The following is a 16,363-nucleotide window of genomic DNA, read 5'->3' on the forward strand; positions in this document are numbered from 1 at the left end:
TTCCAAGATGTAACCAAATGAACTAATTAGTACTCCTCCCAAGAGGGTGGGGTCTCACTTCCCAACACCCTCACTGATACTGCATAACCTTGCATTTTTGCCCAGTTGATAGGCAACAGCAGTCTTTCATTGTTTGAATTTACACTTCATAAAGTACTTCAGAGATGTTTTTAAAGGTCACCATGAATAGTTTCTATTTTTATTTATTTACAAAAGCCTTGCCACTGCTCACAAAGGGAAGTGGTTCTGAAGCGCAGCCTATACACAAGTCTCACTGGGTCCGAATTAAGTCAGTTTGAATGATTTCGTCTTGATTACCTGAAGCTGTTCATCAATACTCTGGCCACTGATTTCACTCAAAGACTGTTGTAAAGATGTTTTACTCTTAATAAGCTGATCATATAATCGCTTTATCTCATTCTGTATAAAAAGATAAATGCAAGAAACAGTGAGATCTCAGTTAGCCCTTCAATATTTAATTGTCCTTTTTACTTCCACACTATCAGACACTTCAAGCATTATACCAAAATACAGGAACCCCTGCATTACCATCAGCCAACTTTAATGATTACTGGCTTCTGGCTGGTCGTCACCTCCCCTCTATACCCTCCCTGGAGCTTTCTTAACTACCTAACCTCCCTTCCTTCAGATTATTCTGAAGCAAAGTATTTCACTCGTTATTATGTTTCAGTATGTATCTCTAAAATTCCTCCCTTCAAAAATACTACAAGTTAATGATAATTTTGCAGTATTATTAATTACCCAGAGAGGGTTACATTTCTCTAATTGCCTATGGTTTTTCTTTCAGGTTTGAATTGGGGTCTAAACGAGGTCAAACAGGTTGCAATGGATTAGTATGTGTCTTTAAGTCTCTCGTAATTTTCAGGCTCCCTGCTAAATAAACTCTCTTTTTGGTTTCTTGGATTTTAGGGGGCAGGTGGCAAAAACAGGTCACTTGCACTGTCCAGCTGCCCACTGTCTGGGTTTGGCAGACTGCACTCCCATGGTGCTGCCTAACATATTCTTCATCCTTTGTATCTATTTTACCTGGATTCTAAAAGCTTAATCAGATACAGGTTTGATTTTATGGGCAAGGCTCCTTCATAAGGGGTGTTGTATTTCATTTATTTTTCATTAGACAACTTTGTAGCTTCCTAACTAGTCTACCCGCCTCAAGTCTCTCCACTGATCCAAAGACAACTGCCAAAGGCACCTACCAGGAACACACACAGGTGGTCATTTAATGGCTCCCTGATAACTAGAAATCCTCCCATGGAACATTAAGTGGCTGAATGTCATACAGGAAAGAAACACTACTTTGGTTCAACGTAACCAATTCAAGTTGATTTTGGAAGGGTTGTGTTTTCAAACGGTCTCCAACCATGAGCAGCAGAGCTGACTTAAAGACCTTCACTGAAAGCATGTCTCACCGCTTTCCTTAGCAATTCCAATTCATGAATGCCACCAGGAGTAGAAATTTAAGGAAATTAGGGGTCCACCCTGTAACTTAAAACTGTGCAGAAGATGGTGGAGCACCCACACCTATACCTGGTAACTGCGGGTGTAGTCGAGGCCAGCTTTCAGGGACTTGCTTCTGGAGGCAGCTGTCGCCCGGGTGTGCTCCAGGTAGACGAGGAGGTTATCCCAACAGTCTAGGAACAAGCTGGTGTTCTTGCCAGGCCAATTCATGGCTTTCAAAAGAGCATCCTTTTTGTCATTCATGGCTAAGTAAAGCTTTTTCAGCTCCAGAGCCAGTGTCTGCAAAGTAGGGAGGCAAGAAGGCGGTGAGTGCACTCTGACCTGAAGAGGCTTCAGCTCTGGCTGACTCGTGAGCTGCCTGTGTCAGGACCAGCACCCAGGCCGTGGTGTTCCCTACCTCACAGAGCACCTGCTGCGCCCAGACATCCTCCCTGAGGAGCCCAGGGGTCTGCAGCATCTCTTCCACCCGGCCGAGGCACTGACTGAGGGGTAGAAATAGTTCAAATAGTTTTTTATCCAAATTTAAGTATGTTGCTTCAGTCATATTTTCCTGAAATCAAGAGTAGAAAAGAAAAAAATTAAGATTCCTTGCCTTCCTAATCCTACCTCTCCCTTGGTTTCCACTATAATTCATAATATATATTTTTTAAAATAATTAGTTATTTTGAATACTTTGTGAACTAGGTAGCAGAATAAATGAAACTAAGATGTTAACTCTGAGAAAAACAAGTTTAAGAAACCCAATGTTAGGTGACATGACTATTCAATGAAATTAAAAGGTAAATCACAAGGTGAAGGACTTCCTTAAGTGGAAGCATGGTCCCAGCTCAGTCAGGCTAGCTCTCTTCCCATGCTCCCTGCCTCCCACAACTTAACGGAGGGGAACGGGCTAATGAGATCAGGCATGACCTGGAGAAAACAAGTCAAGCAACTTGAAGGGGGTTTGTAAGAAAGAGGTATAGTATCTTAAAGACAGCAATGGTACAGCACGCTGACTATATAGTTAACAATGCTGTATTCTGTATTTGAAAGTTTCTAAGAGAGTAGATGTTAAAAGCTCTCATTGCAAGAAAAAAACAATCTATGTATGGTGAGGGAAGTTAATTTGATAAGCATTTTGCAATATATACAGTAATCAAATCATTACGTTGTATACCTAAAACTAATAATATTTTATGTCAGTTATATTTAAAAAATAAAAGACAGGGATGGGTTGTGGAGCAGGCAGGTGTCAGGACGTCACTTATGAGCTGATTGTGACAATGAAGGCCACTGCCAAATGTACAGCTCTAAGGGGGGGCCCCCAGGGTTGTGCAACTGTGCTCCACTGAGTTTAGAGCCACAGGTCTGTTTTGGCACAACCTATTAGAACCACTCCTTTTTCTTTACCTGTAATCACCTTGAATTTCTGACCAGTTACAAGTAATTTAGGAGCATGCCAAAGCTAATAATCACCCCATTTGGGCTGTTTCCCTGTCTTCTCTGAAGGACACCTGATGTCACCCAGCACACCATCTCAGCATTAAGCTGACTCAAGGTTGGAAACCCTGCCAATCTTCTCTCCTTTCTCGCCCTCCAATGCCAGAGCACCCTGCAGGCAGCACTCACGAACCATGATCCTTCTTCCTGCTAATCCGGGACTCAGGTACAAGAGCCTGAGCACATGGTGCCCTAGGCAGCCACTATCACACTTCCCAGGTACGGTAAGAGAGATCACTGCTATTTGCAGTTCTAGAATCTATTCCAGTATATGTTCTATTTGTTCAGTAAATTATGGCCAATTCACAATATCACACCTCCCTTCTTTTCTGTCATTGCAGTGAGGAAAATATATTAAATATGCAGCTGCTACCTGTATCTGAAGATTTGCTTCTTGACGCAGATCTTCAAGTTGGGTGGTGTAAGTTTTCAGCTCTTCAGTTGTTGGGTATCTAAAGTTATACACATTCACACTGGGTAGAATACTTGTATTTGTGGTAACCTATTTGACAAAGGGAGACCCCATTACAGAGAGTTTGGGGTTGTGCTGATGTTCACTTAAAATGGCAAAAATGCCTCAGTATGTTATCTTCTAAGATACATACCTTCTTGAGAAGTGTTTTTGACTCTCTTGTCATAAGAAAATATCTACATTAAATTTATAATATTTTGGACAGCTTTAACAAGTCATGACAGGCTTTACTTGGACACTGAAGGGTCCATTCAGGTATCAAAATGAGGGAAATTAAATCATAATTTGAAAAACAGTAAAATCACTCATTTTTCAATTTAGTAGCAATGCTATACATTTACTGGTAGACCCCTGGTCTATGGCCAACTCTCAGAACATAGTCATCACCCCCAGGGACAGATCAACACCTTGATTTGTTATTGAAAAGCTAAGTAACTATTGAAAATGAGCTGTGACTTCAGGAGGGAGAACGATTCAGAGTTAATTTCTTTCTCAAACTGGAAAATTCACATATAAAAAGAAGCAGGGAGGGATGGTAAATGACTATGCTCAGGGCAACTATGGATAGTATTCTTGGAGAATGATATACATTTTGCAGTGTGTATGACAAGGAGAAACCAAGACTAAAACCCTAACCAATGAGTTTGATTCAACTTTCATTGGTCAAATAAAATTCTTGGCAGGACAGAACTGAAGAGATCCCACAAGACTGGGGAATTGTTGGTAACCTTTGCCCAAGCAGTTTGAGTGCAAAGTTGAAGGCAGGAGCTTGATTGCTGGGAACAACAGTGCTATTCTGCTCCTGGGCTCCCTACTTAGAGAGAAATCCAGCAGTAGCTGGCACAGTATGAATAAAACCTGTAGTGGTAATGATAGAGTGTGCTGATGGGAATACCTATTCACAGGTACCCCTGGCACAGGGCCAATACACAGCAGATTCCAAATCATCTTTTGATGAATGACTGACATTCTTATAGAACCGTACTATATTTTTAGAGCATTCTTTACATGTATTATTCATTCAACATACAGTAGCTGAGATTTCATAATGTTTCAGGTACTGTGCTAGGCACTCCAATGTGAACCAGACAGGCATGGTCAGTCTTCTAATATTATCTCATAGGGAACAGAAACAAACAGGTGCACAGTACGGTGAGAGCTATGATCATGGAAGCCCAGGGTGCAATAGAAGCACAAAGGAGGGACATAACGCAGACTTCTGGGAGGGTGAAAAGGGGTCAGCCAAGCGAAAACCCTTTGGCATCTTTACTTTCTCAACATAAACTGCTACATAATGCAGAAGACATATGTGGATTTAATGAATGCTTGAGTTTTGAAAGATAAACATCATCATTTACATTGTATGCAGACACAGACTGACCTGAGGCTGCACAAGCTCTGGTACAGGTAGCCTTATTTTTGATGAGAGTTCATGATGAAAATATTGCCATTTATCTCCACTTTGGCCTTGGCTTGACAAGACTGAGTCTGGAGAATCGTTTTGGTGGCTAGATGCCTCACTGCTTTTAATGGAAAAGAGAGGCGAAAAGAATAATCAACATACAAAATTTAATTACATTCAGACAATATTTTATAAGTGATTTAAAAAAAACCCTTAATTCTCTCAATCATAAAACAATGGCATGTCCAACTCTTAAAATGTTTTACCTCCCAGATGATTTCTGAGTTGTATCTTTATCGTGTTGGCAATACTGGGGCCACATTTTCTTAGCATTAAATTCTATGAATTTGATTAAATCTTTCTGTTCCATTGGCTTTAACTCCAGAACCTACAGTTGAATGAGATTCAAATGGTCCAATTAATCAAAGTTTTTAATTAAGTATCCAAGAATTTCTTCTGTTGAGATAATCTGATTTTAAACAACTTCCTAAATCATTATATACTATTTCTCTTTCTTGCTTCTTGTTCCCATTTTTTATTTCTCCAGAACCTATTTAAAATATTTGTACAATGACCAACTGTTGTTTAATATATATTACATACATAGAAAGTCACTGGAAATACACTTACACATTCTGGAACAATAGGGAAATAGGTAAGTTCACCCTGAACATGTTTGTTCATTTGATGTAAGATGCATGTTAATAAAGTAGCAAGGTTGGAGTGTCCCCTGCTAGAGTCCAAGAAAGCTAAGCAGGTTCCTCAGTATATGCTCAAAACTCACACACAGGGACACCAACACACTGTACTTTTCATTCAGTCTCCTAAGAAAACACTCTAGTGGCAGGTCGGTATTTGGTTCAGCAGGGAAGTCCATACGGAAAGCTATTCTTACCCTTGTACTGTGAAGGGCTGGAATTACCTGTTGCTGTGGCAGGTCTTTTTGTCTGTTGAACTGTGGCCTTTCGGTTACCACATATTCCAATTCAGAGAGGTCATCTGGTTGGGGAACTTTCTGATGCTCCAAAGATTTCTTTAGAATGGTAGAATGCTGCAAAAATGTTACGATGGCAACTATTTAAAAAGATGACCCACATTATTTCAATTCTAATAATGAGACTACATAATAGAAATGTTTTATATGAAGTGATTGTATTTTGTTATTTAATTATATGCTACGATTGAATGTACTTATTTCATAACAAGTCATCTTATTTTCTCAGCTTAATTCATCCAACAAATTACTGAAAGCCAGGAAATCTATTGCTTATTTTTTGAGAAATAAAAAAAAAAAAGAAAAAATAGAGAAATAGTAGTTGTCTTCTGATTTCAAATTCTCCCTGTCTAAGACTTTAGTAGATTTTTTTTAAAAAAGAGACAACACCTTACGATGACAGGGGAGCCTGTGTATCTGCAGCCAATCTTATTTCTGCAAATGAAAGTCCTTTAAATAGGAGCCACCATCTCGTAAGTATGGAAGCAAATCTTGTACAGTAAGATCATATTCTTAAGATGCATATTTGCATTTATAAACACAGAATGCTTTTGAAAGTCACAATAATACTTTAATTGTATGATACTTTGATCAGTGTACACAAATACTTGTAAATGAATAACAAAAGTACCTCATTTAAGAGGGCTCAATCAGAAATAGGTTTTATGTTTTTTTATAAGAAAAAAATTTTTATTAATGAGAATGTAATTTTTAAAATTATCATTAATCTACAATTACATGAAGAACATTATGCTTACTAGGCTCCCCCCTTCACCAAGTGCCCCCCATACACCCCATTACAGTCCCTGTCCATCAGCGTAGTAAGATGCTGTAGAATCACTACTTGTCTTCTCTGTGTTGCACAGCCCTTCCCATGACCCCCCCCCCATTATACATGCTAATTGTAAGGTGCCCTTTCTTTTTCCCCGCCCTTATCCCTCCCTTCCCACCTGTCCTCCCCAGTCTCTTTCCCTTTGGTAACTGTTATTCATTCTTGGGTTCTGTGTTTCTGCTGCTGTTTTGTTCCTTCAGTTTTTCTTTGTTCTTATACTCCGCATAAGAATGAAATCATTTGGTACTTGTCTTTCTCTGCCTGGCTTATTTCACTGAGCAAAATACCCTCTAGCTCCATCTGTGTTGTTGCAAATGGTAGGATTTCTTTTCTTCTTATGGCTGAATAATATTCCATTGTGTATATGTACCACCTCTACTTTATCCATTCATCTACTGATGGACACTTAGGTGGCTTCCATTTCTTGGTTATTATAAATAGTGCTGCGATAAACATAGGGGTGCATCTGTCAAACTGGGCTGCTGCATTCTTAGGGTAAATTCCTAGAAGTGGAATTCCTGGGTCAAATGGTATTTCTATTTTGAGCTTTCTGAGGAATCTCCATACTGCTTTCCACAGTGGTTGAACTAATTTACATTCCCACCAGCAGTGTAGAAGGGTTCCCCTTTCTCCACAACCTCGCCAACATGTGTTGTTGTTTGTCTTTTGGATGGTGGTGAGCCTTACTGGTGTGAGGTGATATCTCATTGTAGTTTTAATTTGAATTTCTCTGAAGATTAGCAATGTGGAGCATCTTTTCATGTGTCTGTTGGCCATCTGAATTTCTTCTTTGGAGAACTGTCTGTTCAGCTCCTCTGCCCATTTTTTAATTGGATTATTTGCTTTTTGTTTGTTGAGGTGCATGAGCTCTTTATATATTTTGGATGTCAACCCTTTATCAGATCTGTCATTTATGAATATATTCTCCCATACTGTAGGGTAACTTTTTGTTCTATTGATGGTGTCCTTTGCTGTACAGAAGCTTTTCAGCTTGATATAGTCCCACTTGTTCATTTTTGCTTTTGTTTCCTTTGCCCAGGGAGATATGTTCATGAAGAAGTCACTCATGTATATGTCCAAGAGATTTTTGCCTATGCTTTTTTCTAAGAGTTTTATGGCTTCATGACTTACATTCAGGTCTTTGATCCATTTCGAATTTACTTTTGTGTATGGGGTTAGACAGTGATCCAGTTTCGTTCTCTTACATGTAGCTGTCCAGTTTTGCCAGCACCATCTGTTAAAGAGACTGTCATTTCCTCATTGTATGTCCACAGCTCCTTTATCATATATTAATTGACCATATATGTTTGGGTTAATGTTTGGAGTCTCTATTCTGTTTCACTGGTCTGTGGCTCTGTTCTTGTGCCAGTACCAAACTGTCTTGATTACTGTGGCTTTGTAGTAGAGCTTGAAGTTGGGGAGTGAGATCCCCCCCACTTTATTCTTCCTTCTCAGGATTGCTTTGGCTATTCGGGGTCTTTGGTGGTTCCATATGAATTTTTAACTATTTGTTCCAGTTCATTGAAGAATGCTGTTGGTAATTTGAAAGGGATTGCATCAAATCTGTGTATTGCTCTGAGCAGGATGGCCATTTTGATGATATTAATTCTTCCTAGCCAAGAGCATGGGATGAGTTTCCATTTGTTAGTGTCCTCTTTAATTTCTCTTAAGAGCATCTTATAGTTTTCATGGGGGTTTTATGTTTTTGATGTCACATTTTAATCTTATCTATAAAAGCTTTGTTTTCTGGGCAATAGGAGTCACAAAATTCCTTTAAAATACAGCCTTCCTTGATAAAGAATGCTTACACCAGACCTTATTACTGGCAAGGACACTCAACCTAAGCAAACCAAACCAACACCCACCCAGGAAAACCACCAGCAAAATCAAAGCAGTAACAAGAGAGGGCTCAACCACCCCATTCAGTTTTAAAAGGCGTGATTTTTTCTTTCTTAGTATAATTCCTCTAGTTTGATCATCTCCACCCAGAGCCCCTTCCTGATGGTCTACCATAAATGTCCATCTACAGACATGTCTATACATGGCCGTATTTTACCTGGTCCTCACTGTATTTTTCCTGAAGCATCACCTGGACTTTCTCCAAATTGCATTTCACAGTTTTTAGTTTCAAGGAAAGTGCTTCAGCCTCGTGTTGAGTGTCTCCACTTTCTCCCAGGCCCTGATCTTTGCAATTCTCTAACAGAGAGGCAACCTTGTGCTCAATCTCTGTCAGCATAGCCTAGGAAATAAAATTATTTAGTTATTCAAAATTTTGGTCTTGAGGAAGTATTATGCCCCACATTAAGTCAGATTCACTGTAAGTGTAAGAAGTCCCTGACAGGCAGGTTTCAAATGAAAACCATCAGGAAAAAAGAACAACTTTCATATAATTCCTGTGTTTTTCCCTGGGGGGGGGGGGGGAAGGGACTGCAACCTAACCAATCCCAAACCACATGTGTCACTCTCTAAAATAATCTGAAGTGACCCTATCACACATGGCTAATGGTGTCTAGTATAGCACAATGGTCAAGAACACAGACGCTAGAACTAGACTACTTAGGTTCAAAACCCAGCCCTGCCACTGAGTGACTAGGTAAACCTGGGCACCTTACTTTGCTTCAGTCTGCCTCTAGGCACCTGTAAAAGGGGAATAACAGAACTTAGGGCCTCTCTGAAGAGTGAGTTAAATCCATGTACTTCGGCCAGTGCTTGATACATCGTCTATGCTATTTTCCCCACCACCTTCCCAATATTTTCCGTTACAATCCAAGTGTTGGGTAGTAATTAAAAAAAGAATTTCAGACAACTCTGAAAATTCTTTCCCTGGCTCTTTTCCTTCTCTTTCTCAAGCCAAGAAAGCTTCCAAAATATCAGAACACCACCACAGAAGAAATAATTTGGAACCTAAAATACTTAGTCATTGATACAGCTGGCCAGCTTACATGGGTCTAAAAATGAATCTGCTGGATGAAATAAGTTTCCCAGAAAGTCACCACTGTATTCTTCCTCACAGACCAAGTTTGCCCTATCCTGGGGCTCAGAAGCCCAAAAGATGTGCCAACTGGCTTGGCATGTTAAGTGCAGCAACAGCAATCCAACTCACGTCCCAGTACTGAGATCATTTGTGCTAAAAACTCAGTGCGTGACCAGGAACAAGTTCAGTTCTTTGAGAGAAACTTAAGGAAAATTCTACCCTTAAAATAATTTTTCAAATAACGTACCTTATAACTCCCCTCCATCAAGCAAACTACTTGTATCCCCTACAGTCTTAGGACAGCTTAAACAATACGTTCTCATATATTTTTGGAGTGGCCCTAAACAAAATGTACTATAACTCTGTGCCCCTTTTAAAAACTTAGCTATTTTATATATACTTTTCCTACATAGGTATGTTTCACGATTCCCATTTTCATAGTTTCAAGTAGATACTCTATGATGCACTTAACTTCCCTATTGTGCAGTCTTTAAGCTGTTTCTAGTTCTTCACTTTTGTAATCAATGCTACCATAAATATTTTTCTCCTTTTTGAATTATTTTCAGAGGATAAATTTAAAGTAATGGTATGTCAGCTCAAATAAGATGGGTACTTTCTATGCTGATGGCTGACCTCCCACAACATTGAACCATGAGATGCTAATGGGTCTATTTCTCCAGAGTTTTCCAGGATGACATCATTTTTGCCAATGTAATGTAGAACAAACAACAGCTGTTTTGATTCACATGACATTAATAATCAAGGCTCAACAGTTCTTCTCAAATATTAAATTACTAAATATAATTTTTTCTTGACTCATGTTTGCTCCTCTCCTTTGGGCATTTTCCCACTGGGAACTCAGCATTTTTAAGACATTTTTTTATGTTTCAATATTAAACTGTATGTGCCACGGTGTTACATAAATGAGTCAACGACGGCCCCTGTATATGCTGCTTTGTCATTTATTTTTTCACAGCAGGCCAGGACACATTAGCTCAGATCTCACTGGTGCCCGACTCAAAACTGGACCCCACATCTGTTAGCCATGGTTGAAGCAAACTGGGGGGTCAGACACACCCAGCCTCTGCTGCCCTTTGGAGCTCTGACATCACCCAGCTGTGCATCTGTACTGCCTGCTCTCCTGGAATTCCTGTGCCTTCTTCCTCTTCTGGTGTGGCCTCACCCCTGTTCCAAGCCACAGCCTCTAGAAGGTCTCCTGCTGCGAGGGACTGTCCTGTCCAAGATCCCACCACAACTTTGCCTAAGTCAGTTCACTTTGCGTTATGTGTTACCACCTCCTTTTGGTTGTGCCTTTCCCTTGAGCAGCCCCCAAACCCTTAAACTCACTCACAACAAGTGGCAGGAGAATGGAATTCCAGTGATAATCGAGGAATTGGCATGAGGTCAGTCAGTGAGCAAATCAATCCTGCACAGCTTGAGGCGGCTGAGACTCAACACTTGGAAAGCTACAGGTTTGGTGTAGTGCAGGCTGCTCCACCCTGTAGTACACTCTGTCTTTCCCAGACTCCCCTGTGCCTATCAGCCGGGCCTGGCAGTAGTGCCAGCACATGAACGAAACCATCCCATCAGAGCTGACTTCTGGGGTCAGAGGCGCTGAGTTGCCCAGGGAAGGTCAGCCAACCTGCCCGGGTTCCCACCTGCAGGCACTGGGTGTTGCAAGACCACAGGCCTGAATGGGAATAGGGGAGGAGTACCAGCCTTGGACCATGGGTGGGCTACCCCTAACCCCATAAAGGGTTATAGTGGCTGGACCAGACTCTGAGAGGATGTCCTCATCCCTTGCAGCATACAAATGAGCCAAACAAGCAGAGACACCAGAAGGCTGGTCTCAGCGCCACTGGGAAAGGAGCCTCAGCTGTTGTGACAACCAATAATGAGGCTGCAGTGTCATCATTCAGCACCTCCCTGGAGGGGCACAAAGATCCCAACCTTCGGGCTGAGCCAGCAAAGTTACTCAAAGTGGCTAAAGGCAAGGAAGTTTCTACTCCTGCCCCTCCCAAGCAAGAGTAGAGACATTCCTGGAAAATGACACCAAAACCCTTTTATGCAATCAGGATATTCAGTTTCATTTCTGATGAAATTCAAAGAGCTTACTATTACCAATAAAGAAGTTACATTTACTGAATATTTTTAAAATACTTTCATATAACAGACACTGGCTTATAAACCTCATCTCATTTAGTCCTCAAATTAGGTCCTATGAGATAACCTCCCATGAGGAAAATGAGGTAAGAGGTCATGTCTTCAATCCACAGTTAATATGATGGAGCTGGGTTTGGACTCTAGATTCTGAGCTCTTACCCATTACTGTCTCCCCAGGTACTCTGCTTACATATGTTCGGAGAATTATCCTGAGAGCAAAAAGTGGAGACCAAGATAAATGTAGTCAGAGGAACATGAAGAAACACACTGTTGCTTTAAGAAAATTACCCAGTCTTGGAAGGTGATTGGTGAAGAGGCAAGCCATGAACTCCGACCCACTGGCCTTACCTGGCACCCTACCAGCTGCTGTTCCACCACCTGCTGCATGTCCCAGTTTAGTGTTTCCGGCTCGAATGCCACGTTGGCTTGGTGCAACCACAGCTCCAGCTCAGCGACCTGGGTCTTGCAGACATGGAGGACTTCTGCAGGCTCAGGCCTAGGTTTCTCCACTGTGCCCTCAAAAGCTCCTTGCTTGTCAGAAAAGCCCACAGCTGCAGCCTTGATAGGAGGTGTGGCACCCTAAGATAAATCCAAAGATAATCTAGCAGTAAAAAGCCAGGAGTCCAAAGTTTTCAGATATGCAAAGATCTGTGAATTTGCAGCATTTCCCCAATTAAAAGAAAAAAAAAAATAGGAAGGGCAGAAGAAAGAAAAATGCACCTCCACACTCATAGCAACAGTCATGTGACCTTAAGCCCCAGGTTTCCAAAGCAGCTGATCTGCATGTACACAGGTAGTGTTCTTGGGCACAGAGGACGCAAACGGGCTGGCACTTCATTAAGCGGCAGCCCCCAGGAGACAGGTAAGTGTGAGTGAGAGGGTGTGCATGTGGGTGGGTGTGTCTGAAACATTTCAGGGAGTTGGCCAGTGTTTAAAGTTACATGACACATGATTAAGCAATGCTTGCACTGCTGTGCACTCTTCAAACGGAGAAACAAGATCTTCACACACCAGCTGGGATACAAGGAAATACATGACATGCTTTTAACTTACCATCTTTCTCAAGTAGTCAGAAAAAAAAACTTTATAATCTAACATACATGCTATTACTCATCTAAACTTCTCCCTATTAAAAGTAGTATACAAGTCAAGCAATGAGCTTCAGTGGGGAAATCTGGAAACTTTCCACCTATTTTTCAGGAAGAATCCCTAAAACTAATTTTCACATTCTAGATACTCAAATACTATTGAGTTAAGCACTAGATGGCTATAGTATAATACAAAAAAAATGTGTGATGTGTTGTTCTCTTTATACTGAAAGTGGGTTGCTTACCAAAATAGAAGAATTCTTGCAGGTACCAAATTAAAGTATTCTACTAATTATTTAATACATATTTTCAATCTGGAAGAAAAAGATGATTTTATAAAGATATATATATATATATATATATATACACTTCCCCCAGTCTTTTCCAGTCTATCAACCCTTCTAGAGAAGTTACTTTAGTAAAAGAATGTTTTACTCTACAAAATTACTAATCTCAATAAATATTTTATTATGATGAAATATGATGTTTTCTATATAAGGCTTTCCTAACTTCACATTAGCATCTAATAAGGTATCATTTGGGCCAAGTGACAAACTTCTAATGAGAGTTGCTCACAAATGTATCTCCAACTCAACTCAAATGCACATTTTATAATGTTTGTGGAGTTTTGTTTAAACATACAGCAACAGAAATACACACACACAAATTTTTTTTTAATAAATAACCATGCAAGGTATGAAAATACCACTCACTTTCACACACATTGATGAGCATTATAAAAGCTGGCTCAGCAGAAGTGTCTGAGTTGTACTTGTTCCCACTGACCATCTACTAACTTCCATGTGTTTGCTCTTTCTGCCAAAATGCTATTTCTCCCCTGCCTTCATCAGTATTTTCTTCAAGAATCATTTTCTTAGGAAGACTTCCTTTGTGTTTTGTCTGCAGCTCATACACAGTCTGGTCTATACTTATTTTCACCTGGTTTCAATTTTCTTTTTTAAATTTGATTTTCTAAAAAGAGCAACAGTTGTGTTTTCACTGCCAGACACCAATTTCTACTCATCTGATTGTTTTCTAGTTTTCTACAACAGATGTTGCTGTAACTCTGGCAAAGATTTTGGGATTCTCTTGTCAGCTGACATAATCTGTCCATATTAGTTAATTGATCTTTAATAACAGATTTACCATCTGCCTTCCTTATTTATTCAAAAACATTATTTGAGCACCTATCATATGCCACACAAATTTTTTTAATGACAATATTGAGTTTCTTCACTTTCTCACTAACTCCCTGAATTAATGAGGAAACAAGGAGCTGGAAAAATAATCTGGTCTTTATTTGCTAGTTATTTGAACCTGAAAATAATCCAAAGGTAGACGGAAAAAAGATTTGCAACCACAGAACTTCATAGCTGAAGGTGGCCTAGGGAACCTGCCAGTAGTTAAGTTCACCCCCTCTTTTTACAGTCTGAGATACCCAAGGGCATTTAATGTTTAGTCAGTTCACACACCTTCCATTTCACCACATTGTTTCTGAGCAGCTCAGGCCCAGACATCAGTTACCTGCCCAAGGTCACACAGCTCTGGGATCTTTTAATTCTGAGTCCATAGAAGCACCTCTGCTCAGTATCTTCTCTAAATGATAACTTCTGCTTTTAGAATTTGGGGATATTTAAATGAATAATTTATGACTGTATATTTTGGGGGGGTGGCTAAAAAGTATTAACCATAATATTCCTCATTAAACAGAATTATGTCATCTCTACAGCATAACTGGAGATTAATAACACTTAATCCTTTATTGGGCTCAGAGCTACTGTGCTGTGGTACGACCATCTCATTATTCTACACCATTAAGCACATTATTATTTCCAGTGTACAGATGAGAAAACTGAGGCATACAGCAGTTATTCAATCTGCTCACAGTGATACAACTAGTAAGTAGAAGCAGGATTCAATCCTTTCATTATGTCCTAGAGTCTACAGGTCTACATTCTTGACATAATTTAGTCAATCCTCTGGTATCCAAGTTAACCTCTCAGTTAGTGAATGTTGTACTGCTTGATTTCTGCATCAATATATCACTGATGTAAGTAACAGAATCCAGGTAAAACACAAGCCTATTTTCTGGCTACAGCGATATTCCATGCCAAAAATACCAATTTTAAGTTTACTTAGTATTTTAGTTCACTCTACAAACATGCACATCTACCCACACCCTGACTATTTATAAAATACAAAACTGCCCCGTGAAGTGCAGTACCCAACAGCACTTGCACAGGTACTGGATGTAGTGCTGGGAAGGTGTGGTGGCGACCTCTTATGAGGCCAAACTTATATTGGTTTCACATCTTTCAATACTAAATATTCATATTAGGAAGGCAATCTGGAATATTCTGGATTGGACTCCTTACTCCTCCATTTATCAGCTGTACTTTTACTTCCTGAATTTTGATTCCCTCATTTGTAAACTTATGGTATTAACCTACCTTATTTAATCTCAGGTTTAAAAAGCAAATATAAATGCCCCTTATATAAAAGGCAGTTAAACAATATTAACTCTCCACTTCATCACCCAAGTAGTTGGTAATAAAAGACCAGTTCATCATGACAAATGGTGAGCGAGTAAAAGATCTTTAATCGATCTTTGTCACATTTACATTCTGTGTAAACCTGAGGGCACATCTTCCAGTTGTCCAGCTTGACAACAAATAGGAAGATGTTAACATTCACAAAGAACTCTTGGCTCGAAATACAAAGGTTTGCAAAACACAGAAAGCTTGTCATCTCCAAGTGCTAGAGCACATGTCTGGAAAGTGGTTTGTTACTGACTGGGACCTATCTCTTCTGTTTGGTTGGAACTCAGGGAAAAGTCTGGGCCTTGCTCAGTGTTTAGTGAGTCTGGTGCCAGGACTTGTGCCCTAGAACTGTCACTTGTGCTCACTCTCCCAGCTGCTTCCTATGAAGAAATGAATCAGAGGCCCAGGAAAGTTCCCGCTCTGCCACCGCACAAATCATTCTTCCCATGCCTGCTCACTTTACAAACAGCCTGCTTGCAAAAATTTCCAGAGATGTCAGATACACTTAGAAAATAATTGTGTTCATGGGGGAGGGGACAGATCAACTTCCTCAGGGTTGTCTTTATTTGAAAGACTTAAACTCTCCAAAGCTCTCTGGTGAATAAGGAATACATAAGGAACCCAGAGAATTAGGAACCTAAGTGGATTATTCTGAGAATTAAAATTAAGTGAGATTATTTGATAAAAGCAAATTTCAAATAATGGGAGAAAAGATGACCTGAGTAATTTGGGAACTACTTCATGAGAAAAAACTAAATCTTTGTTTCACTCCCAACAATGAATTCTAATTGTATCTAATACTTAAATGCAAAAGTTATTCCACAAAAATTCTTGAATAAAGTATGACAGTAAAGGAAAAGAATGTTAGTATCAAGAACACAAAAAATAGAATAATGTGCACCACAAAGACGCCATAACTAAGTTAAAAGAGATATAACAG

The 16,363-nt window shown here is 39.8% G+C and overlaps 1 protein-coding gene across 11 annotated transcripts in view; it reads right to left on the bottom strand.

Moving 5' to 3' along the window:
* SYNE2 (spectrin repeat containing nuclear envelope protein 2) overlaps window positions 1–16,363 on the bottom strand; it is a 313,786-nt gene that overhangs the window by 75,413 nt on the left and 222,010 nt on the right. For 9 of the 11 annotated variants that reach the window (XM_073242275.1, XM_073242277.1, XM_073242279.1 and 6 more), the window contains 9 exons: window positions 12,144–12,374; window positions 8,715–8,897; window positions 5,755–5,883; window positions 5,099–5,220; window positions 4,812–4,953; window positions 3,332–3,460; window positions 1,877–2,029; window positions 1,549–1,758; window positions 319–420 (listed from right to left, as the gene is read on the bottom strand). In XM_073242275.1, the coding sequence (XP_073098376.1) occupies window positions 319–420; window positions 1,549–1,758; window positions 1,877–2,029; window positions 3,332–3,460; window positions 4,812–4,953; window positions 5,099–5,220; window positions 5,755–5,883; window positions 8,715–8,897; window positions 12,144–12,374 (1,401 nt within the window). The remainder of the gene's footprint in view (window positions 1–318; window positions 421–1,548; window positions 1,759–1,876; window positions 2,030–3,331; window positions 3,461–4,811; window positions 4,954–5,098; window positions 5,221–5,754; window positions 5,884–8,714; window positions 8,898–12,143; window positions 12,375–16,363) is intronic. The other 2 variants (XM_073242274.1, XM_073242278.1) reach the window with 2 other exon arrangements.

The sequence above is a fragment of the Manis javanica genome, chromosome 8, assembly GCF_040802235.1.
Source record: "Manis javanica isolate MJ-LG chromosome 8, MJ_LKY, whole genome shotgun sequence".
Classification (NCBI taxonomy): Eukaryota; Metazoa; Chordata; class Mammalia; order Pholidota; family Manidae; genus Manis; species Manis javanica.